This window comes from Aquarana catesbeiana, linkage group LG08 (genome assembly GCF_042186555.1).
Source record: "Aquarana catesbeiana isolate 2022-GZ linkage group LG08, ASM4218655v1, whole genome shotgun sequence".
Classification (NCBI taxonomy): Eukaryota; Metazoa; Chordata; class Amphibia; order Anura; family Ranidae; genus Aquarana; species Aquarana catesbeiana.
Genome location: NC_133331.1, coordinates 307,987,767 through 308,015,497, shown reverse-complemented (window position 1 = coordinate 308,015,497; position 27,731 = coordinate 307,987,767). Strand labels below are relative to the sequence as shown.

Genomic DNA, 27,731 nt, shown 5'->3' with positions numbered 1-27,731 from the left:
TCATAGATATTTTTTTACCTGATGTATATTTTTTTCCTTTCTAATATTACACTGTATCTCAATTTTTAATCTATGTTTTTAACGCACTTTATTTTCACATATTTCTGAATTTTCATAAGCAAGTTTTCATCGTTTGACCCATAACCTGCATAATCTGTGCATCAAAAATAAAGAATGCCATGATCAAAGTATGAAAAACAACATAGGCTGCAGTTTTTATCTTCGCCACAAAGAGGTGATCTCATTTATTGTCAGTGGAACGCAAAAAAGTCATGTGAGACGCAGACAGGAAGTGATGAGGGGTTCCAAACAGGAAGTGATGTCAGATATAAATAGGAAGTTCCGGGTTAGAGGTGCATTAACAGGAATTAGACAGAAGACATTGCTGGCACTGGGAATGAAGAAGGTAATGAAATGTTATTTCATATTTACATCCAGTAACCCCTCGTCATGTCCGTCCTCTTCCTCCATAGTCACCGTGATGTCTTTTAGTGCCTTCAAATGCTGTTATGCACCAAATATATGGAGCTATACTGTAACATGTACTGCAAAATGTCCTAATTTTAGAGCCATTTATCCAACTGGCCATCCAGAGCCTTTGGTTTATAGACCAGATACATCCTAAATATAGAGCCATTTGTCCAACTGTCCATCCAGAGCCTCTGGTTTATAGACCAGATACATCCTAAATATAGAACCATTTATCCAACTGGCAATCCAGAACCTCTGGTTTATAGACCAGATACATCCTAAATATAGAACCATTTATCCAACTGTCCATCCAGAGCCTCTGGTTTATAGACCAGATACATCCTAAATATAGAACCATTTATCCAACTGTCCATCCAGAGCCTCTGGTTTATAGACCAGATACATCCTAAATATAGAACCATTTACCCAACTGTCCATCCAGAGCCTCTGGTTTATAGACCAGATACATCCTAAATATAGAACCATTTACCCAACTGTCCATCCAGAGCCTCTGCTTTATAGACCAGATAGATCCTAAATATAGAACCATTTATCCAACTGTCCATCCAGAGCCTCTGGTTTATAGACCAGATACATCCTTAATATAGAACCATTTATCTGACTGTCCATCCAGAGCCTCTGGTTTATAGACCGGATACATCCTAAATATAGAACCATTTATCCAGCTGTCCATCCAGAGCCTCTGGTTTATAGACCAGATACATCCTTAATATAGAACCATTTATCCAACTGTCCATCCAGAGCCTCTGGTTTATAGACCGGATACATCCTAAATATAGAACCATTTATTTGACTGTCCATCCAGAGCCTCTGGTTTATAGACCGGATACATCCTAAATATAGAACCATGTATCCAACTGTCCATCCAGAGCCATTCCAATGGCCAGAATAAATTCATATTCTGGACAATAAAATCCATAAACACTCAAAACGCTTGCCTAAATGTGTGTGCAGTACATGGCTTTTGGTCCGTTTTTATTAAGCCGCTTTTTCCTGCCGGAGTAAAAGGCGTTCAGAGGAGAATTTCCAACGCTCAGTGTGCATGAGCCCTAAATGTCAGTGTTGCTGTAGCAGGCTATATACATCACACAGATGCCCGACTTCACATGGATGTTAAGGGTATCCCTGGGCATATTTTTTTTAATGGAGTGTTGCATTTTTAACCACTCGCCGACCGCTGAACGCTGATATACTTTGGCACAATGGCAGCGGTGGGCAAATGGGCGTACCTGTACGTCCCCTTTAATTGGCGGGAACAGCGTAACCGTGCTCGCGGGACCCGCAGACTCGATCTCCGGTGTCCTGGCGATCATGTCACGGAGCTGCAGAACGGGGAAGTGTTCAACAAGGCATTTCCCCATTCTGCCTTGTGACATGACAGAGATCACCGCTACCTGTCATCGGGAGTAGTAGCCCATCCCTGCCACAGTTAGAATCACTCCCTAGGACACACGTAACCCCTTGATCGCCCCCTAGTGTTTAACACCTTCCCTGCCAGTGTCATTTACACAGTAATCAGTGCATTTTTATAGCACTGATCGCTGTATAAATGACAATAGTCCCAAAATAGTGTCAAAAGTGTCTGATGTGTCCGCCATAATGTCGCAGTCACAATAAAAATCGCAGATCGCGGCCATTACTAATAAAAAAAAAAAAATTATAATAAAAATGCCATAAACTATCCCCTATTCTGTAGACACTATAACTTTCGTGCAAACCAATCAATATACGCTTATTACACTTTTTTTTTTTTTTACCAAAAATATGTAGAAGAATACATATCGGCCTAAACTGAGGAAAAATAGGGTTTTTTTTTAATATTTTTTGGGGATATTTATTATAGCAAAAAGTAAAAAATATAGCTTTATTTTCAAAATTGTCGCTCTTTTTTTGTTTATAGTGCAATGAATAAAAACTGCAGAGGTGATCAAATACCGCCAAAAGAAATCTCTATTTGTGGGGGAAAAAAAGGACGTCAATTTTGTTTGGGTGCAAGGTCGCATGACTGCGCAATTGTCAGTTAAAGCGACGCAGTGCCGAATCGCAAAAAGTGCTCTGGTCAATCCGTCCAGGGCTGAAGTGGTTAAATACCACCAAAAAAAAGCTCTATTTGTATGAAAAAAAATCTAAAAATGTCATTTGGGTACAGTGTTTCTATGACTATGCAACTGTCATTCAAAGCGCGACAGCGCTGAAGCTGAAAATTGGCCTGGGCAGGAAGGGGGTAAAAGTGCCTGGTATTGAAGTGGTTAATCATTACTAAAATCATCGATCCTAGTCAAATGGGGTTTTTACAATGTTTATTTTTCCTTGGAACATTCGTCTCTCATATAAATTAATGGGGTTTAGATTCACCTGAAATGTTGACATATTCGCCAAAACCCAACTCGAACTGAAGCCAGGCACGTTCAGTTCATCGAAAGTCTGCAGTGATAATTGTTACTTTGTCTTGTTACACAGTAATGTAAAGTAGTGAAGAAAATAGATGAGCCACCATCACCCAGCAGCTGTCTTCAGAGACCCATCACAGTATCTCATTGTACGTCATAATGGAGAATCAGCCGCCCCTCACATCACCGGGTAAGAGGAGACTTTATTGTAAAGGAGAGAGCAGTACGGAGGATCCACCTAGATCCCCCATCATCTGATAAACACATAGAAACAATGTATTCAGTCAGTGTGTGTGTTTCCTACAGATGGATCCAGTAATGGGAACCCACCAGAGAGATGTCCCCGTCCTCTGTATTCCCGGGATTCCACACAGGAAGATCACACCATCCCTCACCATCATCAGGTAGGTGGGATTGACCATGTAGATCCAAAAATTAATTCTAGCCAAGTAATCTGTTACTCCATTTTACAAATGTATTTGATCATCTTTGGGGTTTAGGGTGAAGTACTCAAATACATCAAAGTTGAAGTTAAAAAAGAAGAAGAGGAGTCATTTGTGGGCGGAGTTCAGTCTATGGAGGAGGGTGGTCCTCTGCGTTCTTTGGATTCCACACAGGAAGATCACACCATTCGTTGTCATCGTGATCAGGTAGCTGGGATTGAGGAATCAAACTCAAAAATTATTTTAAGCTTAACAACTACATTCTTGGAATGGAATCTCTTGTTTTTTTTTAAATAAATGTATTCTGTAATCTTTGGGGTTTAGGGGGAAGAACTGAAAGACATCAAAATTGAAGTTAAAAAAGAAGAGTTGTGTGTGATGGACAGTCAGCAGTCTATGGAGGAGTCTGTGGAGGAGGGAGGTCCTCTGAGTTCCTTGTATTACAAACAGGAAGATCACACCATCCCTCACCATCATCAGGTAGTCCAAGCTGAGCAATAGGACTCAAAATATATTCTAAGCTATAAGATGACATTGCTCCATGTAATCTCATTCTTTTGTTCTATCATCATGTTCGCGTTCTATCATCTTTGGGGTTTAGGGTGAAAAATTGATGGACATCAAATTTGAGGTTAAAAAAGAGGAAACATTAGCAAAAGCAGATCAGCAATCTCTGGAGGATGGTTCTCCGTTTACCCAGGACTCCACACAGGAAGATCACATCATCCCTCACCATGATCAGGTAGGTGGGAGTGAGCAACTAGAAGCTATGAAAGGACATTCTTATATAGAATCCCCCTTTTTTTTTTTATAAATGTATTTTGTCATCTTTGGGGTTTAGGATGAAGAACTGAAAGACATCAAAGTTGAGATTAAAGTAGAAGAAGAAGAGATGTTGGTGAGTGGAGATCAGCAGTCTATGGAGACAGAAACTTCTCTACATATAGACACAAGTAAGTAACAAATTCTAAATGCAGAAACAATTTACATTTTTATTTTACTTGAGAATGAAGCATACGTTCACACTGTTGCATGGGTTCAAAAAAGACACGTGCATCAAATGTGCTTTTAAAAAAATCTAGTCATTCCTATAGGAATGTAATCATTGCTTTAACATCGCTAGCCAGTGTTCCTAACAAATGAAGAGGAGATACTGTACATCATATGAAAGGTCCATCTCCATTCCTCAATATAATGTCATGTTCCCAACAAATGAGGAGGAGATACTGTACACCATATGAAAGGTCCATCTCTATTCCTCAATATAACGTCATGTTCCCAACAAATGAGGAGGAGATACTGTACACCATATGAAAGGTCCATCTCCATTCCTCAATATAATGTCATGTTCCCAACAAATGAGGTGGAGATACTGTACATCATATGAAAGGTCCATCTCCATTCCTCAATATAACGGCATGTTCCCAACAAATGAGGAGAAGATACTGTACACAATAAAGAATGGAATAGAATAGAAAGGAATAGAATTAAATAGGAAAAAATAGAATAAAAAAAAAATAGAATAGAAATAATATAACTATTTTCCAAAATTCAAATAGAATCAATTTGAATAAAATACAAAAGAATAGAATAGAAAATAACACAATAGTATAGTAAAAAAACAATAGAATAGAATTAATATAACCATCTTCCTATTCTAATCTATTCTATTCAAATTCAAATTGATTCTATTTGAATTTTGGGATATGGTTATATTCTTTCTATTCTATTTTTTTAATTATATTCTTTTTCTATTTGTTTATTCTATTCTATTCTTTTCTATTAAGTTCTATAAAGTTCAAATTTATTCTATTCGAATTTCAGAAGGTGGTTATATTCTTTCTATTATTTTCTATTCTATTTTAATTTTGGGAAATGGTTATATTCTTTCTATTCTATTGTTTTTTTTAATTTTATCCTATCCTGTTCTATTCTTTTCTTCTTATGTATGCAAATTTATTCTATTTGAAATTCTATATATTCTAGTCTATTCTGTTCTTTTTTTATTTTATTCTCTTTGGAAATTGGAAAACTATTCAATTTCAAAAATGATTTGCATTTCGTCTGAATTTTTTTTCATTTAAATTCGGTACTATTGTAATTCGCATACATCCGAATAACGAAAATTCGTCCGAATTTCAAATCGCAATGAAACGAACTACACATGTCTACATCCAGTGAGGTGGTATATTTTGAAGCACGTCTCACTCCTCACTTCTCTGCATCTCCAGGCTGTGTTGCAGTGAGAAGGGGACACATAGAAAACAGCCCTTTTCTATGTGCTATGTGCCCTAGAAGTGTCTAGTGTTCTTTCAGTGTGGAAAAACGTCAATCAATGCTACAGTGTGAATAGCCCCTTACGCACCACTGAGCTCTGAAGGGGTGGAGGGATAGAGACAGAAGGGGAGAGGGAAGGAAGATGGATAGGAATAGGAGGAAGAGGAGGGTGAGAGACAGGGGGAGTAAGAGAGAGAGGGTGAGAGATAGCGGTGGTAAGACAGGGAGGGTGAGAGATAGCGGTGGTAAGAGAGGGAGGGTGAGAGATAGCGGTGGTAAGAGAGGGAGGGTGAGAGAGAGGGTGAGAGATAGCGGTGGTAAGAGAGGGAGGGTGAGGGAGAGAGGGTGAGAGATAGCGGTGGTAAGAGAGGGAGGGTGAGAGAGAGAGGGTGAGAGATAGCGGTGGTAAGAGAGGGAGGGTGAGGGAGAGAGGGTGGTAAGAGAGGGTGAGAGATAGCGGTGGTAAGAGAGGGAGGGTGAGGGAGAGAGGGTGAGAGATAGCAGTGGTAAGAGTGAGAGGGAGAGAGGGTGAGAGATAGCGGTGGTAAGAGAGGGAGGGTGAGAGAGAGGGTGAGAGATAGTGGTGGTAAGAGAGGGAGGGTGAGGGAGAGAGGGTGAGAGATAGCGGTGGTAAGAGAGGGAGGGTGAGAGAGAGGGTGAGAGATAGCGGTGGTAAGAGAGGGAGGGTGAGAGAGAGAGGGTGAGAGATAGCGGTGGTAAGAGAGGGAGGGTGAGGGAGAGAGGGTGAGAAATAGCGGTGGTAAGAGAGGGTGAGAGATAGCGGTGGTAAGAGTGAGAGGGAGAGAGGGTGAGAGATAGCGGTGGTAAGAGAGGGAGGGTGAGAGAGAGAGGGTGAGAGATAGCGGTGGTAAGAGAGGGAGGGTGAGGGAGAGAGGGTGAGAGATAGCGGTGGTAAGAGAGGGTGAGAGATAGCGGTGGTAAGAGTGAGAGGGAGAGAGGGTGAGAGATAGCGGTAGTAAGAGAGGGAGGGTGAGGGAGAGAGGGTGAGAGATAGCGGTGGTAAGAGAGGGTGAGAGATAGCGGTGGTAAGAGTGAGAGGGAGAGAGGGTGAGAGATAGCGGTGGTAAGAGAGAGAGGGTGAGAGATAGTGGTGGTAAGAGAGGGAGGGTGAGAGAGAGGGTGAGAGATAGCGGTGGTAAGAGAGGGAGGGTGAGGGAGAGAGGGTGAGAGATAGCAGTGGTAAGAGTGAGAGGGAGAGAGGGTGAGAGATAGCGGTGGTAAGAGAGAGAGGGTGAGAGATAGCGGTGGTAAGAGAGGGAGGGTGAGGGAGAGAGGGTGAGAGATAGTGGTGGTAAGAGAGGGAGGGTGAGAGAGAGGGTGAGAGATAGCGGTGGTAAGAGAGGGAGGGTGAGAGAGAGAGGGTGAGAGATAGCGGTGGTAAGAGAGGGTGAGAGATAGCGGTGGTAAGAGAGGGTGAGAGATAGCGGTGGTAAGAGTGAGAGGGAGAGAGGGTGAGAGATAGCGGTGGTAAGAGAGGGAGGGTGAGAGAGAGAGGGTGAGAGACGAAGAGAGAGAGAGAGGGAGGTTTTAAAGAGGGGGGTGAGAGGGGGAGGGTGGGAGACATTGGGGAGTAAGAGAGAGAGTGGTGAGAGAGGGAGAGTTAGGAGAGGGGGGGTGAGAGTTAAGGGGGGTTGAGAGAGAGAGGGGGAGGGGGAGAGTTAAGGGGGATTGAGAGAGAGAGGGGGGGGTGAGAGTTAAGGGGGGTTGAGAGGGGGAGGGTGAGAGTTAAGGGGGGTTGAGAGAGAGAGGGGGAGGGTGAGAGAGAGAGGGAGGGTGAAGGACATGGGGGAGTAAGAGAGAGAGTGGTGAGCAAAGGAGGGTTGAGAGAGGGGGGTTAGACAGAGGGTGAGGGGGGGAGTAAGAGAGAGGGTGGTGAGAGAGAGAGAGGGTTGAGAGAGACAAGGGGGAGTGAGAGAGGGAGGGTTGAGAGAGGGGGTGAGAGATGGAGGAGTAAGAGAGAGTGATGAGAGAGAGGGAGGGTTGAGTTGAGAGAGAGAGTGGGATGGTAAGAGAAAAGGGGGAGTAAGAGAGAGAGTGGTGAGAGAGGGATGGTTAAGAGAGGAGGGTGAGACTGTAAACCCCCCCCCCAGATTCTCCGGGGAGAGAGGTTGCCGGTGCGGCTACGGCTGCCATCATCCCCATGGCTTCATGATCACTCTTATCCCAGGCAAGGCCTGAGTCCTTTCCTATAGCTGCATCAAGCGCTGGCAATGATGGGGTGGACTGAGCTTCTCATGGGGTCCTCTATTGACCCCGTGCCCTCGGGCAGTGCCTCAGTCTACCACTGCCCATAGACACACTCTTTAAACCTTGTGGACGGCCTTCCCAGAAGAGTTGAAGTTGTTATAGCTGCAAAGGGTGGGCCAACTCAATATTGAACCCTACGGACTAAGACTGGGAGACCATTAGAGTTCATGTGCGTGTAAAGGCAGGCGTCCCAATACTTTTGACAATATAATTTACATGACTGAATGAAAGAAATAAAAAATACTTATCGTTTTAAAAAAATATATATTTTCCAACAGATGGACTGTATGTTCAGAATGGCAAAATCTCCGGGGGAACTCTTATTGTATCTCCATATCGTAATGCAGAAGACAATATTGCCCAATATTCTTCAGGACTAAATCCCATTACTCAAAGTACACCTCACACATCTTACCGTTTGGACAGATCGATGGATAGATCGAATCCCGTGGAGTCACCTGATAAATCACATACGGTTCCTCCAGATGTCCTTCTGAGATCCCACAGTACAGATCCATCTAATCTTGAGGGATCTTCTCATGAAGGATCTCACACAGGAGAGCGTTCCTTGTCATGTACAGTGTGCGGGAAGTCTTTCAAAAACAACACGGAGCTTCTCAAACACCAGAAAAGTCACAACAATAAGCGTCCTTTCTCATGTTCAGAGTGCGGCAAAAGTTTCACCGAAAAAGTCACTTTCATTAGACACCAGAGAATTCACACGGGCGAGCGCCCTTATTCGTGTTTAGAATGTGGTAAGGGCTTCATTCAGAAAGCAGACCTCCTCATTCACCAGAGAAATCACACCGGCGAGCGCCCTTTTTCATGTTCGCAGTGCGGGAAATGTTATATTACGAAAGGACATCTTACGAAACACCAGAGAGTTCACACTGGGGAGCGTTCTTTCTCGTGTTCAGAGTGCGGGAAATGTTTCATTCACAAAGGAGACCTTATTACTCATCAGAGAAGTCACACGGGTGAGCGTCCTTATTCGTGTTCAGAGTGCGGGAAATGTTTCATCGGAAAAGGAGACCTTGTTAAACACCAGAAAAGTCACCTGGGGGAGCGGCCTTATTCATGTGAAGTGTGCGGGAAGTGTTTCTCTACGAAACAAATACTTCTTCAGCACCAAGGGATTCATACAGGTGAGCGTCCTTTCTCATGTCCAGAGTGCGGGAAATCATTCATTATGAAAGGAAACCTTCTTAAGCACCAGATAATTCACACGGGTGAGCGCCCTTTCTCGTGTTCAGAGTGCCAAAAATGTTTCTATCGCAAAATAGATCTCCTTATACACCAGAGAATTCACACTGGAGAGCGTCCTTTCTCCTGTACGGAGTGCGGGAAGTGTTTTTGTCGTAAGGATTCTCTTTATCGACACCAGAGAAGCCACACCAGTGAACGTCCTTTCTCCTGTTCAGAGTGCGGGAAATCTTTTGCTCAGAAAGGAGACCTTGTTAGACATTCAAGACGCCACACGGGTGAGCGTCCTTAGTCATCCTAAGTGTGCGGGAAATGTTTCAGTCTTAAACATTGAATTTGTTCCACAGCAGACAATTGACCTGCTTTAACACCATTTCTTATGTTTAGACTGTCATATGGAAAGTGTGGCAAAAATAACCACCAGAGAGTTTGCGAAAAATGTGTCAAAGTGAGGCTGGCAGACACCCGCTGGTGGACTCCAGAACTACAACCTTCCTCTCTGGGAAGCACAGTGCCACCAGCAGGTGATCCAGATCCTGATGCCATCACCGCCATCTTGTTTATCCTCCTCATGGGCACAGGTGCAAAATGATTACTGGGATCTGCTGGCTTCTGGGAGACACCCGCTGGTGGCCTCTAGAACCACAACTTCCGCTCTGTGCAACACACCAGCAAGTGATCCAGGTCCTGATACCACCATTGCCATCTTGGTTATCCTCATTATGGGCACAGGTGCAAACTGATTATTGGGACCTGTTGGGAGATACCTGCTGGTGGACACCAGAACTACAACCTTCCTCTCTGGGAAGCACAGTGCCACCAGCAGGTGATCCAGATCCTGATGCCATCACCGCCATCTTGTTTATCCTCCTCATGGGCACAGGTGCAAAATGATTACTGAGATCTGCTGGCTTCTGGGAGACACCCGCTGGTGGCCTCTAGAACCACAACTTCCGCTCTGTGCAACACACCAGCAAGTGATCCAGGTCCTGATACCACCATTGCCATCTTGGTTATCCTCATTATGGGCACAGGTGCAAACTGATTATTGGGACCTGTTGGGAGATACCTGCTGGTGGACACCAGAACTACAACCTTCCTCTCTGGGAAGCACAGTGCCACCAGCAGGTGATCCAGATCCTTATACCATCACCACCATCTTGGTTATCCTCCTCATGGGCACAGGTGCAAACTGATTACTGGGACCTGCTGGGAGACACCCGCTGGTGGCCTCTAGAACCACAACTTCCGCTCAAGGCAGCACACCAGCAAGTGACCCAGGTCTTGACCCCATCATTCCCATCTTGGTTATCCTCATCATGGGCAAAGGTGCAAACTGATTACCGGGATCTGCTGGGAGACACTGGAACTACAACCTTCCACTCTGGGAAGCTCAGTGCCACCAGCTGGTGATCCAGGTCCTGATGCCATCACTGCCATCTTGGTTATCCTCCTCATGGGCACAGGTGGATTCTGACTACTGGGGTCTGCTGGGTGACACCTGCTGGTGGACACTAGAACTATAAACTTCCGCTCTGGTAACCTCATGCCATCAGCAGGTGATCCAGGTCCTAATACCATTACCACTATCTTGGTTATCCTCCTCATGGGCACAGGTGGAAACTGATTACCTGGATCTGCTGGCTGCTGAAAGACATCCGCTGGTGGACACCAGAACTACAACCTTCCACTCTGGGAAGCACAGTGCCACCAGCAAGTGATCCAGGTCCTGATGCCATCACCGCCATCTTGGTTATCCTCCTCATGGGCACAGGTGCAAAATGATTACTGGGATCTGCTGGCTTCTGGGAGACACCCGCTGGTGGCCTCTAGAACCACAACTTCCGCTCTGTACAACACACCAGCAAGTGATCCAGGTCCTGATACCACCATTGCCATCTTGGTTATCCTCATTATGGGCACAGGTGCAAACTGATTACTGGGACCTGTTGGGAGATACCTGCTGGTGGACACCAGAACTACAACCTTCCACTCTGGGAAGCTCAGTGCCACCAGCTGGTGATCCAGGTCCTGATGCCATCACTGCCATCTTGGTTATCCTCCTCATGGGCACAGGTGGATTCTGACTACTGGGGTCTGCTGGGTGACACCTGCTGGTGGACACTAGAACTATAAACTTCCGCTCTGGTAACCTCATGCCATCAGCAGGTGATCCAGGTCCTAATACCATTACTACCATCTTGGTTATCCTCCTCATGGGCACAGGTGGAAACTGATTACCCGGATCTGCTAGCTGCTGAAAGACACCCGCTGGTGGACACCAGAACTACAACCTTCCACTCTGGGAAGCACAGTGCCACCAGCAGGTGATCCAGGTCCTCCCAATCCCATCTTGATTATCCTCCAAATGGGCACAGTGAAAGGTTCCATAATTTCACAATTATTATCTTCATCATTAATACAGAGGACATCTCCATTACCGGTTTACAGTTATTTAACCCCTTATATTAGTAATCAGCAGAGAAGGACCCCTTACAATTAGTGATCAGTGGAGGTGAGCCCTTTTTTACAGTTTTTTTTTTTTGGGCTGCTTATCCACAACTACTCGGTATCCAACAGCATAGTAACAAAGTATACAGTGTATAGAATTATAGAACATTAAGGGGTCTATTTATATAACCTATGTACGAATGTGAGTTAGAGACCTTGAATTGCAAGCTCTTTGAGAGCAGGGATTGATGGTAATGTATAATATATGTAAAGAGCTGCGTAAATTGGCGGTGCGGAAGGAAATGTCACTGTAATTTTTCTAAGATTAATTTCTTTGTCATCAGCTCCACCTAGTGGCCATAATGCGATATAGTTTTTTTAGAAAACCAATCTGCATTTTGGCCACTAGATGGAGCTGATGATATAGACTATTAATCTGTATTGGTGACCTTCCGCTCAGCTTGCACAAACGCCTCTGACATTCATTCAACGAATGTTATATCAACTACGTCTGCATATCAGATACATCGATTATATTTTTTACATGTAAACATGAGTGATGTTTGTAAAAAAAAATGTATTTTTTTTTTAAATATATCATGAAATATGTATAGCAGTTCATATATAAGTTAAATGACAGCAATGGGGATTTTTAACAAAAATGATGAAATCATGAAATAAAAATGAAATGAAGAATGAATTATGAAGTTTCTAATTCCGCATGTACTGTATACATGGTATCGATATCGAATAAATGGATCTATTGTTTCCTAAACGAGCCTCCAGTTTATTAATGTTGTATGTCGGGGATTTCATCCACTGTGTCCCGATTCCTGATCCATCCAGGGGGTCTCCAATTTTTTCAGTATGAAGGCCACATTGTATGTTTTACAAATATTCATGGGCCGAAAATTTTATAACTGAATAAATACAATTTAAATGAATGAACAATCTCCAAGAAATAACTTCCCATCAGAAGTCCTCCCCTTTTTGCCTCTGAAGTTTTCCCTTTCACATCAGGATCCCCCTTCACATCGGAATCCCCCTTGACATCAGAAGCCTCCTATCACATCAGAGGACCCCCCATCATATTAGAAGCCCCCTTCACATCAAACGCGCCCACCACATTTGAGCACCCCCGTCACATCAGAGCTCTGTTGTACTCTAGAGCCTCCTCTTCACATCAAAAGCCCCCCATTATTTAAAAGCCCCCCTTTTCATTAGAGTCCCCCCTTCACATCAGAAGTCCTCCCCTTTTTGCATCTGTAGTTATCCCTTTCGCACCAGGAGCCCTCCCCCCAGCACACCAAAGTCTCCCCTTTACATCACAGCTCCCCCTATCACATTGGAAGCCCCCTTCACAGTCCCTCTTGACATCAGAGGTCCCCCCTTCATTTTAGAAGTCCCCCTATCACATCAGAGGTCCCCCCATCATATTAGAAGCCCCTTTCACATCAGAACTGCCCCCCTATAACATTAGATGCCCCTTTCACATCAAACGCCCCCCACTACATTTGAGACCCCCCTTCACATCAGAGCCCTGTTCATCAGATCTTCCTCTTCACATCAGAGATTCCTCTTCCTTTCCATTAGAGTCTTCCCTACCCATCACATTGGAAGCCCCCTTCACATCATAGTCCCCTTAGCATGAGAAGCCCCCTATCATATCAGAGGTCCCCCCCATCACATTGGAAGCCCCCTTCACATCAGAGTCCCTCTTGACATAAGAAGCCCCCTATTTACATCAGAGGACCGTTCCATTGCATTAGAAGCCCCATATCGCAGAAGAGGTCCCTCCATCATATTAGAACCCCCCTTCACATCAGAGTGCCCCTTTCACATCAAACGCCCCAGAGTCCCCCCTTCACATCAGAGCCCTGTTGTACATCAGATCTTTCTTTTCACATCAGAGGCCCCCCACTATTTGAGAGTCCCCCCCTTCACATCAGAGGTACCCCTTCACATGAGAAACCCCCTATCACAACAGAGGTCCCCCTCCCCCCTATCACATCAGATTCCCCCTTTCACATCAAATGCCCCCACTACATTTGTGCCCCCTCCCCTTCACATCAGAGCTCTGTTCTACATTAGAGTCTCCTCTTCACATCAAAGACCCCCCTTTTTACATCTGTAGTTATCCCCTTCGCATCAGGAGCCCTCCCCCCTGCACATCAAAGTCTCCCTTTTACATCAGAGCTCCCCCTATCACATTGGAAGCCCCATTCACATCAGAAGCCCCCTATTTACCACAGAGGACCCCCTTAATTTTAGAAGCCCCCTATCACATCAGAGGTCCCTTCCATCACATTGGAAGCCCCATATCACAGCAGAGGTCCCCCCATCATATTAGAAGCCCCTTTCACATCAAACACCCCCACCACATTTGAGACCCCCCTTCACATCAGAGCCCTGTTGTACATCATATCTTTCTTTTTACATCAGAGGCCCCCCATTATTTGAGAGTCCCCTCTTCAAATCAGAGGTCCTCCCTCGCATTGGAAGCCCCCTTCACATGAGAAGCCCCCTATCACATCAGAGGTTCCAATCACACTAGGAGCCCTCTTCACAAGAGAGGCCACCTATGACATCAGAGGACCCCCCTATCACATTGGAAGCACCCTTCACATCAGAGTCCCCCTTCACATGAGAAGCCCCCTATCACATCAGAGGTCCCAATCACACTAGGAGCTTCTTTACAATAGAGGCCCCCTATCACATCAGAGGTCTCCCCTATCACAATGGAAGCCCCCTTCACATGAGAAGCCCCCTATCACATGAGAGGTCCCTCGCCCCTCATCACATTGGAAGGCCCCTACAAATCAGAGACCCCCTTCACATAAGAAGCCCCCTATCACATCAGAGGTTCCCTCCATCACATTAGAAGACCATTACCACTTTCCGATCAGAAGTCTCCACCACATTTGAGCCCGTCCCTCACATCAGAAGTCTGTTGTACATCAGAGCCTCCTCTTCACATTGGAGGTCCCCCATACTTTCAGAGCTCCCCAATCCTTCACATCAGAAATCCCCATCACATCAGAGACTCCTCTTCACAACAGATTCCCCCTATCACATGAGAGCCACCCACCCCACCACTTTTCATCAGAGTACCGCTTTCACATTAGAGCCTCCTCTTCACAACAGAGTACTTCTGTCACATGTCATGTGGGGGACTCTATTGTTAAGAGGAGGCTCTGATGTGGTGGGAATTTCTGATGTGAAAGAGGAACTCTGAAGGAATTGGGGGGGGGGGGGGGCTCTTAAAGGATGGGGGACCTCTGGTGCTACATACAGTGCCCTACAGCCACTGCATGTGTTATTGTAAAAAATATTTTGTTTGGACCAGCTTGATTCATACTCTTGTAGCACCCTCCTAGTTTAGGTGCAAGGGTGTGAATAGTTAGATTTGTGTAATTTGCTCTTCTGCCTAACGGTGAGGCTAGAGGAAAATCTATCTTCGGCAGGTCTGCTTAACAGAATGTCTCAGTGTATTAGGGCTGCTCCTGTGTTCTGGTGCTGTTGCGTTTGCTTGGACTCCTCCCGCCTTCTAGAAACTAGTAGAGCTTTCTGGAGCATGGGTGGGAGGCAGGTGAATGGGCAGCCAATTATAGAGGAGGTGCCCCTGAGCATGCTGGGATTGGCCTATATATTTGGAGAACATGTAAGCTCTGGGTCCTTCCCAGATGGTGGAGTGCACCAACCAGGGGTGAGGCAGGCTTTCCACCCCTGGCTCCTACTGCCATGCGGCCTCAGGTGGTCAACCTGAGGGCCTAAAGCTAAAGTAAAGGAGGGACCCTGGTGTTTCTAAAGAGTTGACTGAATGGGGAGCTGTTCCTGAGAGGATCTGTTTGCAACGTCAGTGAGTACAGACCAATGATCTAGGGGGGGGCAGTTTTTTTGGCTACCCGTTTGTGCTAGTACAGTCAGCCAAGGGTCCAACTAAAGGGATCTCTAGCTAGTCATCTGAAGAGCTTTTTCAACTGTTGCTACTGCATGGGACTTTTCTCAGTTCTACCACTTTTAGACTGCCAAGCAGTCTGCCGTACCTGGCTTGTAGCTGAAGAGCTTTGTCTACCTGTCCTTCACTACAAGAGACTTTGCTCACGCTATTGATTTCTACATTGTTATACAGGAGAAGTCTGCCATCTGCTCTCAGCAGGGGGCTTCACCTACTACTCCATTATTCCGGGGCATCCTACTAAAATACCCTACCCTATCCAAGTTCCTACAAAATAAAACTACAAAACAACACCCCCTAGACTGGTCTTTGACTACATCAAGCCTAATGCCCCGTACACACGATAGGATTTTCCGATGGAAAATGTTTGATGGGAGCTTGTTGTCTGAGATTCCGACCGTGTGTAGGCTCCATCGGACATTTTCCATCGGAATTTCCGTCACACAAAATTTGAGAGCTGGATCTCAAATTTTAAGACAACAAAATCCGTTGTTGTAAATTCCGATCCTGTGTACACAATTCCGACGCACAAAGTGCCACGCATGCTCGGAATCAAGCAGAAGAGCCGCACTGGCTATTGAACTTCATTTTTTTCGGCTCGTCGTACGTGTTGTATGTCACCGCGTTCTTGACGTTCGGAATTTCCGACCAACTTTGTGTGACCGTGTGTATGCAGGACAAGTTTGAGCCAACATCCGTCGGAAAAAAAACATGGATTTTGTTGCCGGAAAATCCTATCGTGTGTAAAGGGCATAAGTGTGTGTGTGCCTGGCTGCAGGAAATACCTTGTACCTGGCTTCCAGTGAAGAAGTAAGGACTATCTGTGTAATACTCAAGCGGCTCCTACGGGGGTAGCACTACACATTAAAACATGGATTTAGGCTTCCAGCATGGCATTTGTTATAGAGGTCTACACATCTGTCGAAAATAAGGTAACTAAACTGTGGAGGAAAAAAGGACAGAGGTTCCAAAAGAGGAGGAGTCTCTTCAAATAATGGACAGTTGGGAGGTATGCCCGTGTCCAATCAGAGACACTGTTGAGGTATTCAGAATACAATAGCCGGCAGGGGAGATTCATCTATCTGCTCTTCTTCGCCCAGGCTGAACAAAATAAATCTATATGCATACGGCTAGCTTAACCGCTTGCCGACCAGCCGCACGACGATGTACGTCGGCACAATGGCACGGCTGCGCAAATGGGCATATCTGTACGTCCCCTTTAAGACGTGGCTTCGTGGGCGGCGCGTGCGCGCCCGCTGCGTACTCCGGGAGCGTGCCCGCGGGTTCCGTGGACTCAATGTCCACCGGGGGCCCCCGCGATCGTGACACGGAGCGGCAGAACGGTGAGATGTAACCAAGGCATTTCCCTGTTCTGCCTAGTAACATGACAGCGATCTACTGCTCCCTGTCATCGGGAGCAGTGATCTCTGTCATGTTGTAGTAAGCCCACCCCCCCCAACCCCGCAGTTAGAATCACTCCCTAGGACACACTTAACCCCTTGATCCGCCCCCTAGTGTTTAACCCCTTTCCTGCCAGTGTCATTTACACAGTAATCAGTGCATTTTTATAGCACTGATCGCTGTATAAATGACAGTGGTCCCAAAATAGTGTCAAAAGTGTCCGATGTGTCCGCCGCAATGTTGCAGTCACGATAAAAATTGCAGATCGCTGTTATTACTAATAAAAAATAAATAAATAAAAATGCCGTAAATCTATCTGCTATTTTGTAGACGTCATAACTTTTGCGCAAACCAATCAATATACGCTTATTACGATTTTTTTTTTTTTCTTTACCAAAAATGTTGAAGAATACATATGGGCCTAAACCGAGGAAAAAATAGTTATTTTATATATATATATATATATATATATATATATATATATATATATATATATATATATATATTTTTATATTTTTGGGGGTATTTATTATAGCAAAAAGTAAAAAATATCTTTTCAAAATTGTCGGTCTTTTTTGTTTATAGCGCAAAAAATAAAAACCGCAGAGGTGATCAAATACCACCAAAAGAAAGCTTTATTTGTGGGAAAAAAAAGGACGTGAATTTTGTTTGGGTACAACGTCACACGATAGCGCAATTGTCAGTTAAAGAGACGCAGTGCCGCATCGCAAAAAGTGCTCTGGTCAGGGAGGGGGAAAATTCTTCCGGGACTGAAGTGGTTAAGTAATACGAGGTAGAAACAGGAAGTAATGTAGGGTTCCAAACAGGAAACGATGTACAATAAAGACAGGAAGTGATGTCACAAACAAACAGGAAGTTCCAGGTTAGAGGTGAGTCGGGAGGAAGTAGAGAGGAGACATTGCTGGAACTGGCAGTAGAGGAGGTAATAAGATATTATTTTATATTTACATCCAGTAAACCACCCCGTCATGTCCGTCCTTTTCCTCCATAGTCACTGTGATGTCTTTTATCTCCGACAAATGACGATACACACATGTATGTACAGTAGATATATATATATACATACATACCTCCAACTTTACTGAAATGATAAAAAAAGGAACACCTTTTAGCATGCAGATTGTAGACAATGGACATATATCCACAGCCCCGGGCTACACGGGCCACAAAGATCTAATCTGCAGAAAATGACTGGATGAAGCACACAAGTGCTTGTTTGGTATTTATTAACACATCACAGACACAGTTGTAAACCTCCCTCACTTTTGGATGGAGGGTTTAAGACAAATCTCTACTTTTCTATGATTTATAATGATCAGTGGCTTTATTATCTGTCTACAGAGATCAGAGTCTTGTATGGATCAATAAGGATGGAGGAGGAGGACCCGAGTCACATGACTGAGAGGATATTAGACCTCACCCTGGAGATCATCTACCTGCTGACCGGAGAGGTGAGGAGGATTCTGGGAGGTCACATGACATCACTCTTGTCTCAAAAAAAAAAAATCTAAGACCTGACCGGAGAGGTGAGGAGAATTCTGGGAGGTCACATGTCTTTTTGTTGTGCTTTCAATGCAGAGTTTTCCTCCGATGAAATTTGGTAACCATCTAACCATCACAGTGCCTTCACCTCATTCCCTGAAACCCAATAGAAAAAATGACAAGAAGATTCTAGAAGTCACCAACAAGATCATTGATCTGCTGACAGGAGAGGTGAGCGGTGCCGGGAATTCTGGGACATTATCCAGTAACAGACAAGGGATGTGTCTGGATGGTGACTGTATCATTGTGTGTGTCAGGTTCCTATAAGGTGTCAGGATGTCACTGTCTATTTCTCCATGGAGGAGTGGGAGTATTTAGAAGGACACAAGGATCTCTACAAGGACGTCATGATGGAGAATCAGCCGCCCCTCACATCACCGGGTAAGAGGAGACTTTATTGTAAAGGAGAGAGCAGTACGGAGGGTCCACCTAGATCCCCCATCATCTGATAAACACATAGACACAATGTATTCAGTCAGTGTGTGTGTTTCCTACAGATGGATCCAGTAATGGGAACCCACCAGAGAGATGTCCATGTCCTCTGTATTCCCGGGATTCCACGCAGGAAGGTCACACCATCCCTCACCATCATCAGGTAGGTGGAACTGAGCAACTGGAACTTGATAGAGATTCCAAACTGTATGGAATGACATTCTTCTATGTACCATCATCAGGTAGGTGGACTTGGTGTTCACTTCCACACCCCAAAGTGCAGATTTTGCCCCCCGGCTCCAAACTCAATTTCCAGCTTCTTCTTGAAGCATCCCCAATTGTATTGTTGTTTATTTCTTCTATGAGTCTTGGGTCCAGTCACATGACATCATAGGTCCTCTTCCTGCTTTTACTCCTCCAATAAGGGGGTGCGTGCTGAATGATGTGTTGCTGTTCTCTGCTCCAGTGTGATGACATATCTCCAGAGGGTGGATCTCTTGCCATCTGGATTCACAGGTAATGAGCAGTAGACCTGCTACATGTCATTAACACCTACCGATCCTGTCCCTCCCCCAGCCTGTGACTGGACAGTGAAGGGAGAAGCAGCAGACTGATGAGTTCATCTCTTTGTCACTCTTCACATGTTGTGCTATCAGCAACCCCCTTGTTGAATCAATGTTCTGCTTTCCCCTCTCCAGTTTAAGCTCTGCTTTACAAGGACTACAAGAGGCTGATATCATGTCCCATTCAGCTATTTACACTGCTTATATTTATTAAAAAACACATTTTATTATGTAGTAGGGAATGCAGAGCTGCTGTCATTTTGTGTCTTTTATATCTGCCTAGAGTTGATTTTAATAGATGTTTTCTATTATTTTGGGGTTCAGGGTGAAGAACGGATTAATATAAAAGTTGAGGTTAAAGAGGAAGAAGAAGAGACATATGTGGGGAGTGATCAGCCGTCCATGGAGGAGGTTGGGATGATTATGAAGTGTGAACAGGATGAAAGTTCTCCACCTATCAACACAAGTAAGTAACACTATGGAAGAAACGGGTCACAGTCTCATTTTACTTCTGAGTATAAAGATTGTAGTTTAAGCCAAAATGTTAGAAAATTATCAGATCTTCTTGGTGCCTTGGTCCTACCTACAACAAGGAATAAGAAGTAAGGTCCATCTACTTTACGCAATATAACGTCATGTTCCCAAGAAATGAGGAGGAGATACTGTACACCATATGAAAGGTCCATCTCCATTCCTCAATATAACGTCATGTTCCCAACAAATGAGGAGGAGATACTGTACACCATATGAAAGGTCCATCTCCATTCCTCAATATAAGGTCATGTCCCCAACAAATGAGGTGGAGATACTGTACACCATATGAAAGGTCCATCTCCATTCCTCAATATAACGTCATGTTCTCAACAAATGAGGAGGAGATACTGTACACCATATGAAAGGTCCATCTCCATTCCTCAATATAATGTCATGTCCCCAACAAATGAGGTGGAGATACTGTACACCATATGAAAGGTCCATCTCTGTTCCTCAATATAATGTCATGTTCCCAACAAATGAGGAGATACTGTACACCATATGAAAGGTCCATCTCCATTCCTCAATATAACGTCATGTTCCCAACAAATGAGGAGGAGATACTGTACACCATATGAAAGGTCCATCTCCATTCCTCAATATAAGGTCATGTCCCCAACAAATGAGGTGGAGATACTGTACACCATATGAAAGGTCCATCTCCATTCCTCAATATAACGTCATGTTCTCAACAAATGAGGAGGAGATACTGTACACCATATGAAAGGTCCATCTCCATTCCTCAATATAATGTCATGTCCCCAACAAATGAGGTGGAGATACTGTACACCATATGAAAGGTCCATCTCTGTTCCTCAATATAATGTCATGTTCCCAACAAATGAGGAGATACTGTACACCATATGAAAGGTCCATCTCCATTCCTCAATATAACGTCATGTTCCCAACAAATGAGGAGGAGATACTGTACACCATATGAAAGGTCCATCTCCATTCCTCAATATAACGTCATGTTTCCACAAAATGTTGTGGCACCACCATTACTCCCCATAGCTGTTCTTAATGCAGAATGCAATGTTACCTAGTGTCTCATCATTGTTTTGGGTGTTTTATATTTTTTAACTGGTTTGTTTTCACATTTTGATGTTACAGTTATACCCTGTTTCCATGTCAGAGCTCTGTGAAACTGTTGACTGTGAGACCAACGTGACTTTATTATTACTGACATTTTTAGAAGAGTGTTCACACTGGAGTCCATATATGATCTGCAAACTCTTTAATATTTAAGAGCCAGGAATACACAAGCAATCCAATTTTAACACATTTTGGCTAATATAGCCTTAGTCATAGCTATTTAATATTGAAGAATTTGAAGATCATATATGGACTCAGTGTGAAGACTTTTCTGGTTGATTTTTGAGGGCAAAAAGGATTCCATCTGTAAGATCTCCACTTATTCCACTGACAGGAGGAGGAGCTAAAACTCCAGTTATTTGTCATCTACTGACATTTTTACATTTTCTTTCCATCAGATGGATGTGATGTCAGGAATTCCTCGGAGAGACATCTTCTATTATCTGCTGATTGTAAGTCAGAAGATAATGTCATCACACAGGATCCTCCAGGAGGAAATCCAAATACACAAAATATACATCACAGACCTTCCTGTCCGGAGACATCAATGGATCCCTCTGATCAGGGGGAATCTTCTCATCAATCACATACTATGATTGTAAATATCCATGTAAGATCTCACACTGCAGATCGATCAACAGATCCTTCTAATCCCGAGGAATCTTCCTCACCCCATGAAGGAGCTCACCGAGGTGACAATCTATTCTCATGTTCAGAGTGCGGGAAATGTTTCACTCGGAAAGGAGCACTTGTTGAACACCAGAGAAGTCACACTGGTGAGCGTCCTTATTCATGTTCAGAGTGCGGGAAATCTTTCACTCTGAAAGGAAACCTTGTTACACATCAGAAAATTCACACAGGTGTGCGTCCCTATCCGTGTTCGGAGTGCGGGAAATCTTTCACTCAAAAACGAGACCTTCATAAACACCAGAGAAGTCACACAGGTGAACGTCCTTATTTATGTTCAGAGTGCGGGAAATGTTTCACTCATCAGGGAGACCTTGTCAGACACCAGAGATTTCACACTGGCGAGCGTCCTTATTCATGTTCAGAGTGCGGGAAATCTTTCACTCAGAAAAAGGACCTTGTTAGACACCAGATAAGTCACACGGGTGAGCGTCCTTTTTTGTGTTTAGAGTGCGGGAAATCTTTCACTCTGAAAGAAAGCCTTGCGACACACCAGAGAATTCACACGGGGGAACGTCCTTTTTCATGTTCAGAGTGCGGGAAATCTTTTAATAAGAAAGATCACCTTGTTAAACACCAGAGAAATCACACGGGCGAGCGTCCATATTCGTGTTCAGAGTGCGGGAAATCTTTCATTTGTAAAGAAGACCTGGTTAGACACCAGAGAATTCACACGGGCGAGCGCCCTTATTCATGTTCAGAGTGCGGGAAATCTTTCAATAAGAAAGACAATCTTGTTAAACATCAGAAGATTCACGTGGGCGAGCGGCCCTATTCGTGTTCGGACTGCGGGAAATCTTTCACTTGTAAAGGAAACCTTGTTAAACATCAGAGAATTCACACAGGTGAGCGTCCCTATTCATGTTCACAGTGCGGGAAATCTTTCACTTATAAAGGAGACCTTGTTAAGCACCAGAGAATTCACACGGGGGAGCGTCCCTTTTCGTGTTCAGAGTGCGGGAAATCTTTCACTCGGAAAGGACAACTTGTGAAACACCAGAGAAGTCACGCTGTGCTCTAAGTGCGGGAGTGGGTCCTCCTATTTTCCCCCGGCCTGTCGGAGCTCGCAGAAGAGGTTTCAGCCCGGAGCTGATAAGCTACACCACACCACTGGCCATGGTGGCATTGTCCACCCCCTATGTGGTCATAAGGAGGTCTACAAGGTCTTTCCCCCTTACTGACACCTAGAAATAAATTCTAAAAGAAGTACATCTATTAAAGTTTTTATATGCCCTAAATCATGTGCTTCCTAGTCTTCTCTTCTATAACCACTTAAGGACCGGGCCTCTTTCTTAGATGTGTTGTTTACAAGTTAAAAACTTTTTTTTTTTTGCTAGAAAATTACTTAGAACCCCCAAACATTGTAATTTTTTTTTTCTAACACCCTAGAGAATAAAATGGCGGTCGTTGCAATACTTTCTGTCCCACCGTATTTGTGCAGCGGTCTTACGAGCGCACTTTTAAAAAAAAAAAAATACACTTTTTTTGAATTAAAAAATAAGACAACAGTAAAGTTAGCCCAATTTTTTTTTTAATATTGTGAATGATAATGTTACGCCGAGTAAATTGATACCCAACATGTCACACTTCAAAATTGCATCCACTCGTGGGTTGGCGACAAACTTTTACCTTTAAAAATCTCCATAGGCGACGTTTAAAACAGGTTGCATGTTTTGAGTTACAGAGGAGGTCCAGGGCGAGAATTATTGCTCTCATTCCCTGTACACACGAGTGGACTTTTCGCCCAGACTGGTCCGAATCCAGCGGACAATCCGACCGTGTGTGGGCTTCATCGGACCTACAGCAGACTGTTTCTCTCGAAAATCTGACGGACTTTAGATTTGGAACATGTTTCAAATCTTTACGCCAGAACTCCGCCGGACCCAGTTCCTATCGAAAGGTCTGCTTGTCTGTATGCTAGTCCGACGGACGAAAACCGACGCTAGGGCAGCTATTGGCTACTGGCTATCAACTTCGTTGTTTTAGTCCAGTCGTACGTCATCACAGTCGAATCCGTCGGACTTTGGTGTGATCGTGTGTAGGCAAGTCCGTTCGTTCGAAAGTCCGTCAGAAATACTGTCGGACCTTTGTTGCCGAAAAGTCCGCCTGTGTGTACAGGGCATCGCTCTACCGATCGCGGCGATACCTCACATGTGTGGTTTGAACTCACGTATGCGTTCCCTTCTGCCCACGAGCTCGGCGGGACATGGCGCGTTAAATAAGAAAAATTTTTTTTTTTTTAATTTTACTTTATATTTTTTATTTTTATTTAATTGTGTCACTTTTATTCCTATTACAAGGAATGTAAACATCATGAAAAAAAAGCATGACAGGACCTCTTAAATATGAGATCTGGGGTCAAAAAGACCTCACATCTCATATTTACACTAAAATGCAATAAAAAAAAAAAATTTGTAATTTAAAAAAAAATTGCCCTTTAAGAGCTATGGGTGGAAGTAATGTGGTGACAACGCTTCCACCCTGCAGTGTCATGGAGACGGGTGGGGGCCATCTTCCCCTCACTCGTCTCCATGTCAGGAAAGGAAGAACATCTGATCGCTTCCGCTGCTGCCAACGGTAAGCGGTGGAGGGCACCGGAGCGTGGCGGAAGGGGCGGCCCTCTCCTGCTGCCGATAAAAGTGATCTTGCAGTGAATCCGCCACAGAGACCACTTTTATCTTGAAGCGGACCGCCGGCCGAACAAGAGGATACCGGGGTTATGGCAGCTAGCTGCTGCCATAACAACGATATCCCCCCGTCAAAGTTAGGACGTATATCGGCGTGCGGCGGTCCGGAAGTGGTTGTCATATGGGGGAGCTTGTTCATGTTCATCTTTCACTCAAAAAAGGAGAGCTTGTTGAAAACCAGAGAATTCACACTAGAGAGCATCCTTATTCATCCTTATTCATATTCAGAGTGCGGGAAATCTTTCACACTGAAGGGAACCCTTCTCAAACATCAGAGAATTCACAAAGGTGAGCTTCTCTATTCATGTAGTGTAGGAAATGTTTCATCAAGGAGACCTTCTTAGAGACCAGAGAATTTACACGGGGGGAGCTTTCTTATTCACATTCAGAGTGCAAAAAACCTTTCACGCATACAGTATCTCATAAAAGTAAGTACACCCCTCACATTTTTGTAAATATTTTATTCTATCTTTTCATGTGACAACACTGAAGAAATGACACTTTGCTACAATGTAAAGTAGTGAGTGTACAGCTTGTATAACAGTGTAAATTTGCTGTCCCCTCAAAATAACTCAACACACAGCCATTAATGTCTAAACCGCTGGCAACAACAGTGAGTAACCCCTAAGTGAAAATGTCCAAATTGGGCCCAATTAGCCATTTTCCCTTCCCGGTGTCATGTGACTCGTTAGTGTTACAAGGTCTCAGGTGTGAATGGGGAGCAGGTGTGTTAAATTTGGTGTTATCGCTCTCACTCTCTCATACTGGTCAATGGAAGTTCAACATGGCACCTCATGGCAAAGAACTCTCTGAGGATCTGAAAAAAAGAATTGTTGCTCTACATAAAGATGGCCTAGGCTATAAGAAGATTGCCAAGACCCTGAAACTGAGCTGCAGCACGGTGGCCAAGACCATACAGCGGTTTAACAGGACAGGTTCCACTCAGAACAGGCCTCGCCATGGTCGACCAAAAAAGTTGAGTGCACATGCTCAGCGTCATAGCCAGAGGTTGTCTTTGGGAAATACAGTGGGGGCGGAAAGTATTCAGACCTCCTTAAATTTTTCACTCTTTGTTATATTGCAACCATTTGCTAAAATCATTTTAAGTTCATTTTTTTCCCCTCATTAATGTACACACAGCACCCCATATTGACAGAAAAACACAGAATTGTTGACATTATTGCAGATTTATTAAAAAAGAAAAAATGAAATATCACATGGTCCTAAGTGTTCAGACCCTTTGCTGTGACACTCATATATTTAACTCAGGTGCTGTCCATTTCTTCTGATCATCCTTGAGATGGTTCTACACCTTCATTTGAGTCCAGCTGTGTTTGATTATACTGATTGGACTTGATTAGGAAAGCCACACACCTGTCTATATAAGACCTTACAGCTCACAGTGCATGTCAGAGCAAATGAGAATCATGAGGTCAAAGGAACTGCCTGAAGAGCTCAGAGACAGAATTGTGGCAAGGCACAGATCTGGCCAAGATTACAAAAAAATTCTGCTGCACTTAAGGTTCCTAAGAGCACAGTGGCCTCCACAATCCTTAAATGGAAGACGTTTGGGATGACCAGAACCCTTCCTAGAGCTGGCCGTCTGGCCAAACTGAGCTATCGGGGGAGAAGAGCCTTGGTGAGAGAGGTAAAGAAGAACCCAAAGATCACTGTGGCTGAGCTCCAGAGATGCAGTCGGGAGATGGGAGAAAGTTGTAGAAAGTCAACCATCACTGCAGCCCTCCACCAGTCGGGGCTTTATGACAGAGTGGCCCAACGGAAGCCTCTCCTCAGTGCAAGACACATGAAAGTCTGCATGGAGTTTGCTAAAAAACACCTGAAGGACTCCAAGATGGTGAGAAATAAGATTCTCTGGTCTGATGAGACCAAGATAGAACTTTTTGGCCTTAATTCTAAGCGATATGTGTGGAGAAAACCAGGCACTGCTCATCGCCTGTACAATACAGTCCCAACAGTGAAGCATGGTGGTGGCAGCATCATGCTGTTAGGGTGTTTTTCAGCTGCAGGGACAGGACGACTGGTTGCAATCGAGGGAAAGATGAATGCGGCCAAGTACAGGGATATCCTGGACGAAAACCTTCTCCAGAGTGCTCAGGACCTCAGACTGGCCTTCCAACAAGACAATGACCCTAAGCACACAGCTAAAATAACGAAGCAGTGGCTTCACAACAACTCCGTGACTGTTCTTGAATGGCCCAGCCAGAGCCCTGACTTAAACCCAATTGAGCATCTCTGGAGAGACCTAAAAATGGCTATCCACCAACGTTTACCATCCAACCTGACAGAACTGGAGAGGATCTGCAAGGAGGAATGGCAGAGGATCCCCAAATCCAGGTGTGAAAAACTTGTTGCATCTTTCCCAAAATGACTCATGGCTGTATTAGATCAAAAGGGGCTTCTACTAAATACTGAGCAAAGGGTCTGAATACTTAGGACCATGTGATATTTCAGTTTTTCTTTTTTAATAAATCTGCAAAAATGTCAACAATTCTGTGTTTTTCTGTCAATATGGGGTGCTGTGTGTACAATATGGGGTGCTGTGTGTACATTCATGAGGAAAAAATGAACTTTAAATGATTTTAGCAAATGGCTGCAATATAACAAAGAGTGAAAAATTGAAGGGGGTCTGAATACTTAACGTCCCCACTGTATATGGATCCAGCCTACTAGATGCAGCCAAGATGCTTATAAAAATGTACTGACCCCTCAAATTGGTGATCACCAAAAGAATGATCCTTACACTGGTGGTCAGGTGGGTAAAAGTGCACTTATAGATAACGCAGAACAATGCAGCAGTAAACACATTAGGACAGCTAGCAAGAGAAGATACTGCAGAGAGCGGGGGTGAGCTGTCAGAGAATGTAGTGTGGATGGTGGAGGAGAGCTGTCGGAGAATGTAGTGTGAATGGTGGGAGGAGAGCTGTCGGAGAATGTAGTGTGGATGGTGGGAGGAGAGCTGTCGGAGAATGTAGTGTGGATGGTGGAGGAGAGCTGTCGGAGAATGTAGTGTGGATGGTGGAGGAGATCTGTTGGAGAATGTAGTGTGGATGGTGGGAGGAGAGCTGTCAGAGAATGTAGTGTGGATAGTGGAGGAGAGCTGTCAGAGAATGTAGTGTGGATGGTGGGAGGAGAGCTGTCGGAGAATGTAGTGTGGATGGTGGAGGAGAGCTGTCAGAGAATGTAGTGTGGATGGTGGGAGGAGAGCTGTCGGAGAATGTAGTGTGGATGGTGGAGGAGAGCTGTCGGAGAATGTAGTGTGGATGGTG

The 27,731-nt window shown here is 44.4% G+C and overlaps 1 protein-coding gene across 1 annotated transcript; it reads left to right on the top strand.

Annotated features, from left to right (window-relative positions):
* Positions 1-291: 291 nt before the first annotated feature.
* LOC141105055 (uncharacterized) lies at positions 292-23,010 on the top strand. The gene is made up of 13 exons (XM_073594885.1): positions 292-406; positions 2,953-3,072; positions 3,189-3,286; positions 3,383-3,532; positions 3,650-3,805; positions 3,927-4,067; positions 4,167-4,278; positions 18,246-18,355; positions 18,483-18,617; positions 18,704-18,827; positions 18,944-19,041; positions 19,766-19,907; positions 21,469-23,010. Exons 2-13 carry the CDS (start codon positions 3,042-3,044, stop codon positions 22,776-22,778), a joined length of 2,607 nt encoding a protein of 868 aa, XP_073450986.1. The 5' UTR covers positions 292-406; positions 2,953-3,041; the 3' UTR covers positions 22,779-23,010.
* Positions 23,011-27,731: the final 4,721 nt, after the last annotated feature.

Bases quoted from the DNA above. Each gene is read 5' to 3' on its own strand.
- LOC141105055 (XM_073594885.1), top strand. From the start codon at position 3,042: ATGGAGAATCAGCCGCCCCTCACATCACCGG. The intron at 18,356-18,482 runs GTGAGGAGGATT...CTTTCAATGCAG, and splicing joins TCTACCTGCTGACCGGAGAG to AGTTTTCCTCCGATGAAATT. The intron at 19,042-19,765 runs GTAGGTGGAACT...TTTGGGGTTCAG, and splicing joins CCATCCCTCACCATCATCAG to GGTGAAGAACGGATTAATAT.